This window comes from Podarcis muralis, chromosome 13, assembly GCF_964188315.1.
Source record: "Podarcis muralis chromosome 13, rPodMur119.hap1.1, whole genome shotgun sequence".
Lineage (NCBI taxonomy): Eukaryota > Metazoa > Chordata > Lepidosauria > Squamata > Lacertidae > Podarcis > Podarcis muralis.
Genome location: NC_135667.1, coordinates 8,936,292 through 8,954,289, shown reverse-complemented (window position 1 = coordinate 8,954,289; position 17,998 = coordinate 8,936,292). Strand labels below are relative to the sequence as shown.

Below are 17,998 nucleotides of genomic sequence, written 5' to 3'. Positions count from 1 at the left end.
TAAGAACTCTTTTCCACCTTTGCATAGCATTTGTTGTCCTCAGAAGACATGAGAGGGAGAATGTTGGGAACTTCGCAATACTGAGAATTGCTCTGCCTTCAAGAGCGGCTAACACAGCTACATGTTGATGAGATCCCTTTTCCTAACTTCTCCATTCCCCATGCCCATTTTATTGAACCAGTTACTTACTCAAAATTGGTTGTAGTTTCTTGCAGCAACGTGTACTATGTAATAAGCATGCTTAATTGCAGAGCCATTACCTGCCAAGGCTGGATATCTTGAAGGTCAAATCTTCTGCTACCCGCCATTGCTCTGTGCTTGGATTTAGCTGAGTAAATTGCATGCAAAGAATGAGCAACAGCACAGACAGCATTATAGATACTGTAGCTGTGGCCAGTCATGTCCATTTCAAAAAGTTGCCTAGGAAGACTATCCAGCCTCTCGTCTCCACCACATGTCCCATTGACCTGCAACATCATGTTTATATCTGGAAATGAACAGTCAAAAGCTTGCTCCCAGAAATCCTTGAGGAAACCATCTCCTTTGTTCCAGCCAGGTTTTATTTTCTGAATAAATCCCTCAAATTCTGGAAGCTCTTTTGTGTGAATGGTGAAGGAAATGGCACCTTGGAAGAGCTGAAACCCCCAGTTTCTTTGCATGCCCGTTGCTAAGAAATCAGTCTGAGTAGTCATAATCCATACTTTTGTAAATGAAGACATCTCTACATTTCCAGGAGTTGTACCTGAATGTAGAGTTATACATGCTGTCAGCCATGCTATTGCCATGGACTGCCCATTGATTATATATACATTGGTTCCATCATCTGTGAAAGATGCATTGATATTTGAGAACACATGAAAAATTTCATCAAGTTCATCCCAGTGGCCTTGTGGTGGAAGCCTTAGTGTGAAAGCTGAACAGATTCCGTACTGGGGAAACAATGCTTCCAGAGTCTGCAAGAAATGTTCTCCACTGCTATCATCCAAAACAATGAGCCCTACCCATGTCCATCCAAAATGTAGAAGCAAGTGAACAATCCCATTGTACTGATGAGCTAAATTTGGAACCATGTGGTAAAACGATCGATATTGTGTTTTTCCCCTGTCCTCTACAGCAAATGAGCCATAAGTGAGCTATAAAGTAATGCACACATTTCACTTGTTAGTCGTAGTAGTAACTGAAAACCTACTCTCAGTATTACAAAAGAAGAGTGCAGCCTGTGAATGTCTCCCCATCCTCATGCACATATCTTACCTGTGGAATCTTGTAGAGATCTAGAATTTCTGCCATAAGCGAAGAGGTATCAAAGCCAAGTCCACCAATGACAGCTATGAGGTTTCTTTGGGTGTCACATTTGTAGTTGGGGGCAAATCTATGTGATTTGAAGAGCAAATCCAGAGTGCCACGATAGGTCATGCTTGGATTGGAGTAGCTGTCATGGATGTGGAATCCCAATGTGACATTGGTCAAGACATTGGGGTTCTTGTTGATCTCATAGATGGTGTACGCCAAGGCCAAGCCATGTTGGTAGAACTTGGTCACCACACTGCCAGTAAAGATAAATGACTATTTCAGAGGATAATTCTTCAAATGAATGAATTTCTTCTTCCTTTATTTATTTCAACCATTCATATATCGATTAACACCACAGTTTCTAAGCTATGTACAAAAGGGTTACAAAGGGGACGTGATAGGAATAAAATCAGTTGAAATTAGACACACATTCATATACACACAATAAAAATTCCATATTGTGGGTAGGTTTACAATAGTTCCCACTTTGCCTTTAGCAAAACAATTCACAACACTAGCGGTCCCAAATTTATTTCAGAAATGTGTTCAGAAGAAGAGGAAGCAGCAGCAGCAGCTGTGGTGTGGCTATACTTTCTGTGAGTTGTTGTTTTCTCATTCACCATTCCCACTTAGAGTTTAAATTTGGAAACAAACAATCAAATGTCAATAACAGGTGGTGGGGTGGGATATGGGTTTCAAAGGAAGTGGTGGGGCGTTGGTAGTATATGGAAATAAGCTGGGGAAAGCTGAGCATAAGTTTCATAGGAAAAGCATAGAAAGTGCAATGCTGAATGTATGATCCGAGCGCGGAAAAGTAAGATTATGTCCAATATTGCCAACCCCCACCAATGTATGCCACATATAATTAGAGGAGTGCCCCAAATGGTTCCACAAGCTTGGGGGTCTGTTCACCCTCCCCCCACCATGATTATATGTACCCATATTATGCCCATTCTGGGACGGTGGAGGATAATTTCGGATAATTTTCAGGAGTGAGGCTGATGGGTTGGCACTTAATTTACATAATACCACTATGAGGTAGCCGAGGGTTTTTCTTCTTTTACCATTTTAATTTAACAAGAAAATGGGACAGGTATCAGGCTGCTCACACTAGTGTGAAGAATAACATAGTATCTCAACTTGCTGCAGCATTTTCTGAAGAGCCAATGGGAGGATCAGGATATCCATCAACATGAATTCTTAGACATGCACTAGCTGGGAAGACTGAAGTTGCCAGAAAATAACACAATGCTTTTAAAAGTTCAAACTTTTCTCATCATTTGAAGTTGTGATGATGAATCCTCAGCACAACATATATGAACCAGACCATCATCAGTATAGTGGTTTGCATACGTTTTGGATTACAAACACATCAAATCCGGAAGTGTGTGTCCTGGTTTGCAACCTTTTTTTGGATTACAACCCCCCCCCCCTTTTGGGGGGAATTATGAACAAAAAAAAAATTGGAGGCCTCATTGGCAAAAGCGTGCCTTGGGTTACAACCTGTTTTGGTTTACAAACGGATCTCCGGAATGGATTACAAGTATAAGTACAAGTACAAACTTTTCCAATTTTTTCACACGTTTACATTTTTTAAACACACTTGTTCAACCCTAATGCAAGCTTTCATGGTTGTCCTATTTTTGAAAACCTAACAGCCAGCTCAAGAGTCTTCACATATATTTTTTGCACTGTGGTCATTTTCAGCTATTGAGGATTTGCATAGTTTTGAATTCAATTGTGACACTACCCCCCAATACTTCAATATTATTAGACCAATGGCTGCATTGCATAAATATATATTTAATTACATGAAAATTGGATGCAAAAATAATCTAAGTGATATCCAGCTAAGTCATACTTAGAATTAGACACATTCAAATCAATTTACTTAACATCTCTGCCAATTTCAACAGGTCTATTCTGAGTATGACTAACAAATCATATCACCATAAATAGGTCATTCCACACACGCTCCTTCAGTAAACAAAAAACCCTCCAACCCTTCCAAGCAGAAATAACTGTGATCATGGGAGAACAGTGTGTGTGCGTGTGTGTGTGTGTGTGTGTGTGTGTGTGTTTGCAAATGCAATTGAAATAGAAGAGTGATTTTGAATGCACCATTTGAACCCCGCAATTCAGAGGGTGGGTCAGAATGGCAACCCTAAACATTGAGAGGATGTATCTTTAGATGTGTGCATCGTCTTTCAACTTGCTTCGTTATGCATGACAACGGTACATTTATGATGGGGAGAAAGCTAGCCCCTGATACATTCTTTCAACTTGTGGACCTAAACCCCTTGTTAGTTGTTTGACCAAACTCAGATGAAACAGAATGAACAGAATGCATACTCTGAAATCTCAAAGAGCTTCTGAGATGGGTGTTCCAGGAATAATAGTTCATCAGAAGTGTAAATGATCTGGGAAGTCATTCCACCGATGAGGAGGCCAGCTGGCTGGTACCACTCATGTGGAATAGGGAAGGGATCAATTGCAGGGCACTTCACAATATCTATTTTGCATGCGTTTTCAGGCAACAGAAACAGGAGCACCATTAGCCACAACATCATGGCAACAAAGTTTTGCTTTTATTTCACACTCTCCTATACCTTGTCTACAACAACATTGTGGCTTAAAGATGCTGAACAAACTGCATATTCGCTTCATGAAAGGAAACTCCCCAGGCTTACTTTCAGCATCCAGAGAGTTACAAATACTCACAGAGAAGGCCAACGCTCTGCTTTGAAGCCTTAACTAATCACACAGACAGTCAGCAATGAAATTGACAGAGCCCTGCCAGGTTCAGGTGTCCAATGGCACAAATATTTATGTATGACAACTTTTTGCTTATTGACGGCATGTTCATGCTTGAAAGAAAACCCTGGAGGTTTTGCCAGATGAATAAATGGATAATTGCAGGGTAAGATAATTATATCTGTAGCACTGAGCTTTTAATAGCAAACATGTTGGTCCTTCTCCAACCCCCAGTCCTACCACTTCTACTCCATGGTGGGTCGAGGAATGAGTTCTAAGCTGAGCAAATACCAACAGGAAAGTGGGGGTCTGAGGCAGGGGTGGACTTTCAGGTGTTATTGAACTATATATTCCATTCTCATTGATAGGCCATTGGTTATGCTGGCTGGTCTATGTTGGAAATGAGTGTTCAACACCCCAAGGGTCACAGGTGGTGAAATAAGGGTGGCTGTTTTTGTTGTTGTTGTTGGGGAGGGTAACATGATTAAATTTGAAAAACCCTTGCTGATGACTTAAAAATAATAATCTTACCCCTGGGAAATTTAAGAAGTTTGCCATTCCATCTCAAATTAGTGTTTGAGATCTGAGATATGACTGTACTAGTTGTTGGGAATGGCAGGAGTGATGTTTGCAAGCTGCCCCATAGCCACCTAATTAGCCACTGTAAGAAAAACATGGTGGAACAGATGGGCTGCTGGCTGATCCAAAAAATTATTCTTATGTTCTTATCCTTTCTTTAAGGGTGTTCTGAGTCTGAGCCCAACCAATAATTTAATGATGTGATGTGATCATAGTGCTCCACATCATAGTGCTCCAAACCTCTCTGGTATTAGCTAGTGATGGAGGAAGCATAATGCAACAGAGTTCAGTCACAATGTCCTCACTAGACCACCACAGGCAAACGGTAAAGTGGAGGAGGAAATCACTGAAGCAAATAAGGCCAGCAGAATTTATTGAGAAAAATTAGGAGGATAAGAATGTGTGGCAGCTCCGTATCAACACAGTGCCCAGTTGGGTCATGACTACCATATTTGGGGATGGGACAGAAAGAGCAGGGAATAAAGTTCCCCTTTACTGTTTGGCTTTGCTCACTTGTGTGAGTCATTAGAAGGAAATGCTGCTTTCAAAATTATTTTAGAGGACCTGGTCTCCATGACCCAGCTGCACAGACATTCCCTACCATCATTCATCCATTCTCTACAGCACCATTCCACCATTATTATTATTATTATTATTATTATTATTATTATTATTATTATTATTATTTAATTTCTTGTACTCCACCCATCTCAGTGGGTTGCCCCAGCCACTCTGGGCAGCTTCCAACAGAATATAGAACCCCCCCCCCACATGATTCATCATACATTAAAAGCTTCCCAATACAGGGCTGCCTTCAGATGTCTGCAGTCAATCACATAATTGCTTATCTCTTTGACATCTGATGGGAGGGTGTTCCATAGGGTGTGCACCACTACTGAAAAGGCATTCTGCTTGATTCCCTGTAGCTTCACTTTTTGCAATGAAGGAACTACCAAAAGGCTTTCAGAGCTGGACCTCACCATCAGCACTATATGACAGAGGTAGAGATGCTCCTTCACACGTACAGAGCATCCTACCCCTTAATTTGATAACATATTATATTAATCATCTTATAATATATAATATATTGTAAACAGGGTTCCTGTAACAGAAAACACTACAGTGCATCATTAATTTATACATTTAAATTTCAATCATAGGACCCTGCTGTGTTAACAATTAGCTAAAGATGGCAGTAGGAAATATGGGTTGATAGGTAAATGGAGCAGCAAAAGAAACTTGATGGGGAGACATGTATATAAACAATGATCTATAATTATATTTGATGTGTAACAACCTTACACCTACTAGCTAAATTAATTGGAGACAGATTATTTAATTCTTTGTCCTAATTAGTTGGTCTCTGCTGTTCAACTCTGGCCTGAACACAATGATGTAGTATTTAGGGGAAAATATACAACCCAGTAACCCAGCACTGGAGGCCAAGATGGAGAAGATCTCCACAGCAACCATCTGTTTACCTCTTGAGCTCAGGTATGTTGGAACAAAGGACAACCAAACACTGCAAAATGCAAGTATGCTGAAGGTAATGAATTTGGCCTCATTAAAACTATCAGGTAATTTCCGGGCTAGAAAAGCCACAATGAAGCTGATGATGGCTAAGAAGCCCATATAGCCCAGGACACAATAAAACATGGCAACTGACCCTTCATTACATTGTACAATGATTTCTCCAGCTACCGAGTGCATGTCTAAATCAGGGAACGGGGGAGAAGTTCCAAGCCACCCAATACAAATACTTGCTTGAATAAGGGAACATGAAAGGACAATGGCTTGACCCAATCCTTTGCCCACCCACTTCATCAACCTGGAGCCTGGCTTTGTGGCTAAGAAAACAAGAACCACGGTGATGGTTTTGGCCAACACACAAGAAACAGCCACTGAGAAGATGGTGCCAAAAGTGGGTTGACGGAGAAGGCAGGTCACTTTTCCAGGTTGTCCAAGGAATAGCAAAGAAGAGAGGAAGCAGAGCAGGAGGGAGACGAGGAGAGTGTAGGTGAGGCCTCGGTTGTTGGCTTTGACAATGGGAGTATCTTTGTGCTTAATAAAAGTTCCTAGTACCAAAGCTGTGATTAGGGAAAAGGCTAGGGCAACTGAGGCTAAACTGATCCCTAAAGGTTCCTCATAAGAAAGGAAGTTTCTAGATTTGGGGATGCAGCCATCTCTGTAATTGTTTGGATATTGATCTTCTGGGCATTTGAAGCAGTCAACCATATCTGAAAAAAATAGAAAAAGTCAATTTCAGTGTCAATCCATGTTTAATTTGGGGAAGTATTACGTTGCCTGAAACACATTTGTTTCTGTAAGTGGTCATATAAAAATCAATTTAATAGTCTCTTTATCCAACTGATTAGCTGAGGGTGAAGTGTGTTAGATGTGTGTGACAGTTTTAGAGAAATGAGTTCTCAAGGGAGAGTTAAAGCTTAACATGCGTGAGAGCTGAGGAGTTGTTAGGCAGGATGTGATTAGGAATAGGACCAAAGGTATGAACACATGGTAAGACATGTAAACTATGCAAGCATAATTACTGAAAGAAATATTTCAAACGTATCATTATTAACAGATATTTGTCTAATCAAACCACATCTCATAGTTGGCCAAGTTATCCAGGCTATGAGAAAGTCAGCTAGAAATATTTTGTCTTGTTGGCAGCATGGGAAAAACTATGGAAAGATGACTTAAGATTTACAGCATGTTAAACGCTGAAAGAAAATTACCTGAAGATGATGTGCCATTGGTACTTAACACCTAAAGGTAAAGGGACCCCTGACCATTAGGCCCAGTCGTGGCTGACTCTGGGGTTGCGGCGCTCATCTCGCTTTATTAGCCGAGGGAGCCAGCATATAGCTTCCGGGTCATGTGGCCAGCATGACTAAGCTGCTTCTGGCAAACCAGAGCAGTGCACGGAAACGCCGTTTACCTTCCCGCCAGAGTGGTACCTATTTATCTACTTGCACTTTGATGTGCTTTTGAACTGCTAGGTTGGCAGGAGCTGGAACCGAACAATGGGAGCTCACCCCATCCGGGGATTTGAACCACCAACCTTCTGATAGGCAAGCCCTAGACTCTGTGGTTTAACCCACAGCGCCACCTACATCCCTTACTTAACACCTAGTAAGTAAGCAAAAATGTATAGGACTAGCTCAAATGTATGTTGGAAATGTAAGGAAAAAGAGGGCACCTTTGATCATATGTGGTAGAATGGTAAAAGATAAAGAAATTCTGGGAAATGATATATAATGATCTTTAAAAAAATGTTTAAAATAACATTTGTTAAAAGACCAGAAGTCTTTCTCCTAGGAATTATAGGTGCAGCCATACCAAAAGATTTGAGAAGACTTTTCCTGTATGCAACTACAGCTGCAAGATTGCTGTTTGCCCAGCGTTGGAAAATCAGAAATCAGGAGGATTAAAGCTTCAATAGGGAATGGGACAAATATAGATTGCATTTAAAAGAACACTGTCATCATCTGAGTTCTTCGTCAGGCTTTCAGTAACTCTTGCAATGTTACAAAGACTTTGGATATATTGGAAAACAATAATGTGGAAGAACTATAATATGCAGTTGATTTAGACATATAAAGGACCCATAGAGGGGAGGAGGGAAATCCTAGGACTTGGAAGAATCTGGTTTGATGTTAAAATGCAAATGTGGTAAATGTGAAATTTATTTATTTTACAAAATCAATTTTAAAAAATCAAAAAAGAAATAACAAACAGAAAAGGCAAATAACAAGTTAGAAGCCTGAGGAATTGGCTTCCCAGACAGGGGAATCCTATAAGGCAAATGGGAACCAAAGCAGACAGAGAGAACATTTACCAAGCAAAAGAGATTTTAAATAAAGTACAGTGGTACCTCGGGTTAAGAACGTAATTCGTTCCGGAGGTCTGTTCTTAACCTTAAACTGTTCTTAACCTGAAGCACCACTTTAGCTAATGGGGCCTCCTGCTGCTGCTGCACCACTGGAGCATGATTTCTGTTCTCATCCTGAAGCAAAGTTCTTAACCTGAAGGACTATTTCTGGGTTAGCGGAGTCTGTAACCTGAAGCATATGTAACCTGAAGCGTATGTAACCTGAGGTACCACTGTACTCTCTGATTCCTAAGTGGTGGATTTGGGCAGGGATATATATGACATAAGGGCATCCCACAGTGCTTGGTCAATGATAGAAAATACTCATTTTCCTGTCCCAGCCATGTAATATTCTATAGGCTTGTGTGCTGTCGTGAGTACCATTTCATAACAGTATGACCGCTTGGCCAAGTGGCCAAGTGGTTACATACATGATGTGGGCAATTTATCACTGGTCATAGGGCACAAAATCTGAATTAACCTTGGGGGATGGGGAAAATAGATTTCTACATCACCTACCATTCTGTTTTGAAATCTTCCCTTCTGGGCATTGAACACAATCATAACAGCAAAATTTTCCCCCTTCCTTCTTTTTCTTCTGTTGACCAGGGTGGCAATGTTCATTACACACAGAGACAGGCCGCACCTATCCAGGAAAAGGGGTTGGATATCAGAAATATGTGCACACTTTGTCTGTAAAGCCATCCATACATCCATCGTTGGTTCACAGAAGAGTAGCACATCTGCTATGTTTTCCTATTAAGTAATACATAGACATACATTGTTCGACTATGGATCTACAGATCAAGAAGCTGAAGCAATTACCATATGCCTAGAAACAGAGAATGTCAAATTGTGCTCACTGAGGAAAGATTATGTGGATTTTATCCAGAGCTCTACCATATTTAATAAATACATGCTTAATATTTATAATATATGCCAAAAAGATGGCTTTTTAAAATAGGAAGAAATATATTCATCACTTTGACATCACCTGAATGATTCATCTAGAGCAGTAGTTTTCAGCTTTTTCAGATTCATAACTCACCTTTATCCCACACATGTAATCTGGCACCCATTTCATAATACCTACCATACTTTTATAGCATGATAGTGCTGCTGTTGTGACCCACCTTTGTTTAGACAATGACTAATGAGCTGACCCATCAGTAGAAGACTAATGATCTAGATCACAGAGCAGCTCACAATAATACCCCAAAATTTCCACCTGGTTGAAACCTCTGTGCCACACAATTATATCTTCATTAAGGGTGAATCCATTTCCTTGAAGAGCATTGAGATCCTCCATTCTTCCAACTTTCACTCTCTGGAAGGATGTGTTTGGGAATATGATCATGTTCATTATTTCAAATCCACCACCCATTTCCTTCTTCCCGTTAAAGGACATAGTTTCTGCAGCCGAGTTGTTGAACGAAATGCTTTTAAGAATCAAATGGAGCTAATTGAAAGAGCAAAATAAATAAAGGGTTTTGAAACAAATGAGAAAGGGGCGGATACATTGTTTTGAACTTAAAAGTGTGCTCTTGGGTAGTGGAAAATATGGCATTGGAAATTTTAGAAGCCAAGTCAGGCAAAGACCAGTTATATGCATTTTCTGTTCTTATGTGCTCCTCAAGAATATAGTTTCTGGTTGTCTTTCCCACAATTTGTGATTGGGTGAACTTGATCAGTCCAAATAAAATGATTTCATTGCATAACTGTCAACTTTTCCCTTTTCTTGTGAGGAATCCTATTGGGAATAAGGGAATTTCCCTTAAAAAGGGGAAAACGTTGACAGCTATGCTTCATTGTGACGGAAGAAGTTCAACTGTCCTATATTACAGAAAGCTGAGTGGAGAGCGCTCATCTCTCCTACACCAGCCCTCATTAAAGTTCAGTGAACAGAGATCAATGTGGTCTATAGAAAGCCCATTCCAGCCTAACTGTCCATCTGAGTGCCAGCCTTGAATGCTATGAGCACACAGGAAAGATTTGGAAATTTATGGTGAGCCCCCTATCTGGCTGATATCTCTGCTTCAGGTGAAGGAGCTGCTCTTTAAATACTCCTTAAATGTGTGGGTGTGCCCCCAAAATAATAATAATAATAATAATAATAATAATAATAATAATACCCGGGGGTCTTAGGGCAGTTCACAGAATATGCACTGATAGAATCTAATTATCAGACAAATAAAACTTTGACAATGAATAACCTCACAATTTCATCCCAACAGTTGTAAATAAATTGTTGTTGTTTGTTAGATTTTTATACCACCCTTCATTGAAAGATTTCAGGGCAGATCACATGATAAAAATACAAGATAAAAATGCGAATGAATAGTTAAAACAAAAATAACGAAACAGTACCCTCAAACACAATAGCACATTTAAAAGACAGTAGAATATTACAACAACAACAACAACAACAACAACAACAACAACAACAACAACAACAACAAGTGGGATGTTTTCACCCAGCACCTTATGATATATAAAAAAGGTACTAAACGAACTTCCCTGGAGAGAGCATTCCACAAATGCGGAGCCTGCAGAAAAGTCCTGTTCTTGTGTTGCCACCCTCCAAACTTCACATAGAGGAGGCACATGAAGAAGGGCCTCAGAAGATCAATGACAGCAGTACCTCAAGGTCTGCCTGTTCCTATATAAACCAACTTGGACTCTGAGGTTAGTTTATATAGGAACAGGCAGTCCTTGAGGTACTGCTGTCATTGATTATTGATTCATTTTTAGCATTTTTGCTATGTAATAAGCATGCTTAGTTGTAGAGCCATTACCTGCCAAGGCTGGATATCTTCAAGGTCTAATCTTCTGCTACCCACCATTGCTCTGTGCTTGGATCTAGTTGAGTAAATGGCATGCAAAGCATGAGCAACGGCATAAACAGCATTATAGATACTGTAGCTGTGGCCAGTCATGCCCATTTCAAACAATTGCCTAGGAAGACTATCTATCCTCTCATCTCCACTACACATCCCACTGTCGTGCACTGTCATGTCATCTGGAAATGAACAGTCAAATGCTTGCGCCCAGAAATCCTTGAGGAAACCATCTCCTTTGTTCCAGCCAGGTTTGATGCTCTGAATAAATTTCTCAAATTCTGGAAGCTCTTTTGTGTGAATGGTGAAAGAAATGGCACCTTGGAAGAGCTGAAACCCCCAGTTTCTTTGAATTCCTGTTGCTAAGAAATCAATCTGAGTAGTCATAATCCACACTTTTACAAATGATGGCATCTCTACATTTCCTGGGTTTTGCAGAGTTATGCATGCTCTCAGCCATGCTAACGTTAAGGACTCTCCATTGATGATGCAGACATTGGTTCCATAATCTTTAAAAAATATATGAATAATTGAGAATATATCCATAATTCCATCAAGGTCATCCCAGTGTGCTTGCGCTGGAAGCCTTAGTGTGAAAGCTGAACAGATTCCATGCTGGGAAAACAGTGCTTCCAGGGTCTGTAAGAATTTTTCTCCACTATCATCATCTGCAGCAAAAAGGCCTACCCATGTCCATCTGAAATGTCGAAGCAAGTGGACAATCCCACTGTACTGATGGGCTTCATTTGGGACCATGCGGTAAAATGATTGAAACTGTGCCATCTCTTTGTCCTCTAGAGCAAATGAGCCATAAGTGAGCTATAAAGTAATATCCACATTTAAAAGAGAAAACTTAGGTGCCATCCATGTGCATCACTATAACACAAATATATGGTGAAAGACTTTGTAGCTTTGAAAAGATTTAAAGTCAATAACTCTTCTGGATGGTTTTTCTCAATTTATTGGCATGCAGTACAATTTTGGAAGGATTTTCCTTCTTGGCCGTATCCCTTCAGGAACTTTGCATTCAACTAAGGTTATTCATAGAATCATATAAATTTGGAAGGTACCCCAAGGATCATCTAGTTCAACCTCCTGTAATGCAGGAATCTCAACTAAAGCATCCATGAACATTAATTTCATTGGTTCCACTCTGAGCAGGACTATTATTTGTTACAAAACAGTATTTAGAAACATAAACCTATTCCTGGAAAAATAAACAACAGAGGAAGAAGAAGAAGAGGAAGAGGAAGAGGAAGAGGAAGAGGAAGAAGAAGAAGAAGAAGAAGAAGAAGAAGAAGAAGAAGAAGAAGAAGAAGAAGAAGAAGAAGAATTTTATTAATTATACCTCCAGCCAAAAAGTTATGAATTATGAACAGACTTATTGTTTATGCTCTTTGCTTATGCTATTCTTTTAATGAAAGATTTGAAAATGGTAATCCATGTGTTAACAAATGTTTGCATAATTATATGCTACAATGCAGAGTGTGACAAAGTCACACGCTACAAGACTGAATTATTAATGTCTCTAGGCAAATACAGTTTAACTAAGCAACAACAGACTAAAAACCAGTAATTTATTTATTGAAAAAATGACTTAATTTTATATGAATTGGTGTAGTCATTATTAATGTCATTTCCACACCAGGTAAAGTTAGACTCCATATCTAGCAAGCAACTAGCAAGTTGAAATGTTACTGTGACTATTACTAATGAACAATAAAGACCCAGCTTTACCCATTATTAGGGACTGTATTAGGGCCTGTCTGTACCTCAGCTCAGTGTGGATTGTGAACTCAGTGTGCCTTCTTTAATTTCCTGTCACCCATGTAGTATTTTCCTCCAATTACTGCTGACCCACACATTCTCCCCCCTAAATTTGGACATTCCCAATGCAATTAATGTAGCTCTCCTGTTTGGATATTTAAAACACGGGTAATCTCATATGCCTCCTAATTGCGTACACACAGGCACACACACTAAAGAGCAACAACTTACTTTCATAATTACAAGAGAATAGTGTAGCTGGTAGATGTCTCCACACTCTCAGCTGCATATCCTACCTGAGGAATCTTGTAGAGACCTAGACTTTCTGTCATGAGAAAAGAGGTATCGAAACCAAGTCCTCCAATGACAGCCATGAGGTTTTTCTGGGTGTCACATTTGTAGTTGGCGACAAATCTGTGTGACTTGAAGAGCAGGTCCAGAGTGCCACGATAGGTCATCCCTGGATTGGAGTAGCTGTCAAGGATGTGGAATCCAAGTGTGACATTCGTCAGGATGTTGGGGTTCTTGTTGATCTCATTGATGGTGTACGCCAAGGCCAGGGCATGCTGGTAGAACTTGATCACCCAACTGCCAATAAAGTGAAATGACTATGTCAGAGGACAGCTCTTCAAAGGAATGAATTTCTTACGATTTGTTTATCACAATTTATACAACATTTATTGCCATAGTTTCTAAGCTCTGTAAAAGCCTTGTTCTGTGCCCAGTAAGCATCTATGTTGCCCATGGATTACAGCAAAATACTGGGCAAGGTCTTGCCCAATATCTTGCCTGTGCGATGGGTTCATGGGAAAAAGCTGTCCCATGAGCCTTTGCAAAGGAGACGGGATAGCAGACAAAAGCTGCCTCATCTTAAAGAGATTTCTCACTGGCGGTGTTCCAGTTTTGGAACACTCTTCATATGGAACAATCCAATTATGCAGTACTCCTCAGAAAGATTCATATGGTGTTATATTTTCAGTGCAAGACAAAGTCCTTTTTTTTATTTACCCAAGCCCTTTAGAGGGAATTTATTCATTTTTTAATTCTTTTGTGATCTTATAGTCTTTTACTTTATTATTACTGTTTATTGTTATTATTATTCATTATTACTGTTATTATTAGTTACATATTAGTTGTTTTATTTCTTCTTCTAAGCCACCCTGGGAACACGATTGAAGGGTCATGTTAAAATACCTCTGTTGAATACCTACCTACCTACCTACTGAAACATATTTTTTCAGAGGCTTTGCAGCATCTTTTAGCCACTACAGAAAACAGAAGTGCACTTTGGAAGTTCATGGAAGCTTATGGTACACTTTATTAGTTTTTGCTTAGTTGGAAAATCATCAGATACAGAAAACATGGGCAGTGCACTTTCTGGCTTTTTGGTTTTTTAACCGTTTCTCCCAAATTATCAGTTTTGGGCACTGAATCACAATGTGTACTGCTGCACCACGGACAGACAGCAATATACAGCTTGGCGCATCTAGCCACAACATATAGAATCATTTCTGCTGCTCTTAAAGGAGAATGTTCTACAAAGCATCTTGCGTTTATAGCTTGAAGTCCATACATAAAGGGTAGTAGGCTAAAGGAATATATAGCAGCTAATGGCAGGTGAAAGGGTTCCCATGACACTAGTGCTGCCAATTTTTTTTCAAAAATGTGTTTAGAAAAAGAAAATTCATGATACAATAGCCTTTCCATACTTTCTCTTTTTCCCCCCTTTAATCACAAATTCCATCCAGAGAGTTAACAGAGCATAACAGAATTGTATGCATAATGCACAACACAGAGAAAATGGATACAGAAAAAGTTTTTCTCCATCTCTCATAACACTAAAGCTAATGGAAATGCACCAAAGCTGAATACTGGAACATTCAGGACAGACAAAAGGAAGTTCTTCTTTATATACTGTAGTGCATAGTTAAATAATGGAATTAACTCCCACCAGAAGCAGCAATAGCTACCATCTTAAAAGGTAAAGGTAAAGGTACCCCTGCCCATACGAGCCAGTCTTGACAGACTCTGGGGTTGTGCGCTCATCTCACTCAAGAGGCCAGGGGCCAGCGCTGTCCGAAGACACTTCCGGGTCACGTGGCCAGCGTGACAAAGCTGCATCTGGTGAGCCAGCGCAGCACACGGAAACACCGTTTACCTTCCCGCTAGTAAGCGGTCCCTATTTATCTACTTGCACCTGGGGGGTGCTTTCGAACTGCTAGGTTGGCAGGCGCTGGGACCGAACAACGGGAGCGCACCCCGCCGTGGGGATTCGAACCGCCAACCTTTCGATCGGCAAGCCCTAGGCACTGAGGCTTTTACCCACAGTGCCACCCGCGTCCCCAGCTACCATCTTAGATGGCTTTTAAAAGGGTTAAAACTCATGAAGCATAAAGTTATACTAGACATGATGGCTGAATTCTGCCGCCACTCTTGGAGGCAATATGCTTCTGAATACCAGCTGCTGGAAACTACAGGAGGGGAGAGTGTTTTTGTGCTCAGGTCCTGCTTCCAGGCCTCCCATAGGCATTTTGTTGGCTACGGTGAGAACAAGAAGCTGATCCAGCAGGCTATTCTTAAATTCATAATGAACACAATTAACTCAGACTCATTAATCTCAGTGGGTGTACTCTGACCAACTCCATGTTATACCCACTGAAGTGAATTGATTCAATGCACTTAAGCCCATTTCTGTCAATGAGTCAGCTCCAAGCACAATCAACACTGAATGTCACCCCAAATCTCATATCCCTCCTATTTAAAAAGAAATACAACTACGCAAAGAGGTAACAGTTACTGTTGTGGAAGAATGAAATCTGAAATGATTGTAATCTTAGTAACATGCACAAGACTGAAAAAGCAATTGAAAGCGCACCAACACTATGTCTTCTCACTCATTCAAACCCCTTAATTGGTTCAGAAGAAGATCAGCCCTAAATATTGAAAGGATGCATCAATAGGTGTGTACACCACCTTCCAACATATTTCATTGTCCATTTCAATTATGTCATGATAACGGGGGGGGGGGGGGGGCTAACATGTGGAGCCCCAGAAAATCCCTGATTTATTATTTCATTGTGAGGGGGGGGGAGTTTCACCTGAACCCCATATTAGTTATCCGTCTAAGCTCAGATGAAGCAGAAGGAACAAAATCCATACTCTGAAATCTCAAACAGCTTCTGAGATGGGTGTTCCCGGAATAATAGTTCATCAGAAGTGTAAATGATCTGGGAAGTCATTCCACCGATGAGGAGGCCACCTGGCTGGTACCACTCATGTGGAATAGGGAAGGGATCAATTGCAGGGCACTTCACTGTTTCTGTTTTGCACGCGCTTTGGGGTAATAGGAGCAGGAACACCATTAGCCACAACATCCTAGCAGCAAAGCTTCTCTTTAACTGCAGGCTCTCCTGTGTCATGTCTAAAGCAACTTCCTGGCTTTTAGCAAGGTATTCAGAGTCTGCATATTCACTTCCTAAAAGGAAACTCTGCAGTCTTACTTTCAACATCCAGAGAGTTACAAAGGCATGCCTTGAATACTCGCTGGGATGGCCAACACTCTGATCTGAAGTCTTCACGGCACAGGCTGCCGTTGTTAAAAATGACACAACAATGCCAGCCTCTTTCCCCTACTCCCAGCTTCCAATAGTGGAAGGAATTATTTATGAACAACTTGTTGCTGATTTTCGTGCCTTCTGGAAAGCCCTGGAGATTTGGCCAGATGAATAATTGGATAATTGCAGGGTGTGATAATAATGTCTGCAAGACTGAAGGTCTCTGTAGCACTCTTTGCAACAAGCATGTTGCTTTCCTCCCCCCGAATTCTATCACATGCCTGCTCTGTCTCTTAGTGGGTCAATGATTGGTTGCCAGGTTAAGAAGAATCCAAAGGAAAGTGGTGTCTGAAATGCAGCGTGGGGACCTGTCCCCCACCAGTTGTTGCTGGACTACAACTCCCATCATCCTTCACTGACCATTAGCTATGTTGGCTAAGGCCGATGGGAGATGGGAGTCCAATAACTTCAGCAAGTTCACCACCCCTGCAGAAGCCATGATCTTGTTGTGGAAACACGAGTTAATTTTGACAAGAAGGTGAGGCCTACATAAATGTTGAGCTAGCAATGGAAGTCACATTTTCCCCAAACAGAGTACCTGCATACCTGTTTCCACACATGAATTGTTGAATAACGGAACCTCAGAGAAGAGTAATAGATATTTTCCATGGTGGCAAAACAAACAGCAAATGGTGCTCTTGTTTTCATTATCTACATATCTATAGATATGTAGATATGTGCACTTCCTCATTGGTTCAACACTTTATGATAGAAACTAAGAGTCAAGTAGTGTCAGATAGGAGCTGCCTTTGCTTTCTGAGCCACCTTCTCCAAATATTGACTGGAGAGAGAAAGAAAGGTGGCTCCTCTTTGACATAGTAGCTCTTTGCAGATCTACCTTAAGCTCCTTTGATGACCCATGGAAGAGGAGGATGCATGCTACTGCTGCATGCATGAGGCTTCATAGGGTGAGAGGTGGGACTGAGTCTCTCCCAAATGCACATCTCCTCAGATGCATCCTGAGCTATCATCCCTGAGCCTCTGTCATTATGGTCAAACAAAATGAGCCACAGGTTTAAGGGAAGACCTGGTTGGAGTGGGGAGGCTAGATCCTGAGATCAGCTGCTGCCACTACTGGCCATCCTCCTCTTCCCCAACAAGCCTGGAGACACACTGCAGTCACCACTGTCCAGGCAGCCAATGAGGATGCAGGAGTAGCAGTGCAGAGATGACGAAGATGGCCAGAAGTGGTGTTAAGCAAGCCTGCTGATCCACAGGACAACTGCTCGAGAGAGCTGCCCTGACTTATCCTGCCCATTCTTCTGTAGTTTGCAAGATCT

General features: G+C 40.9%; 1 protein-coding gene across 1 annotated transcript; it reads right to left on the bottom strand.

Moving 5' to 3' along the window:
- Positions 1-5,961: 5,961 nt before the first annotated feature.
- Positions 5,962-16,613, bottom strand: LOC114583554 (vomeronasal type-2 receptor 26-like). Its single transcript, XM_028704849.2, has 6 exons — positions 16,264-16,613; positions 13,401-13,692; positions 11,296-12,156; positions 9,729-9,959; positions 9,020-9,146; positions 5,962-6,863 (listed from the first exon to the last, which is right to left on the bottom strand). The coding sequence occupies exons 1-6, from the start codon at positions 16,611-16,613 to the stop codon at positions 5,962-5,964; spliced, it is 2,763 nt and encodes a 920-aa protein (XP_028560682.2).
- Between the last annotated feature and the right edge of the window lie 1,385 nt (positions 16,614-17,998).

Excerpts from the sequence above, each read along its gene's own strand:
- LOC114583554 (XM_028704849.2), bottom strand. The coding sequence starts at position 16,613 with ATGTTGAAAGTAAGACTGCAGAGTTTCCTTTTAGGAAGTGAATATGCA. Across the intron at positions 13,693-16,263 it reads AAGCTGTTTGAGATTTCAGA|TTGGGTGATCAAGTTCTACC; the intron begins GTATGGATTTTG and ends CTTTATTGGCAG. Across the intron at positions 9,147-9,728 it reads GGCACAGAGGTTTCAACCAG|GTGCGGCCTGTCTCTGTGTG; the intron begins GTGGAAATTTTG and ends TTTCCTGGATAG.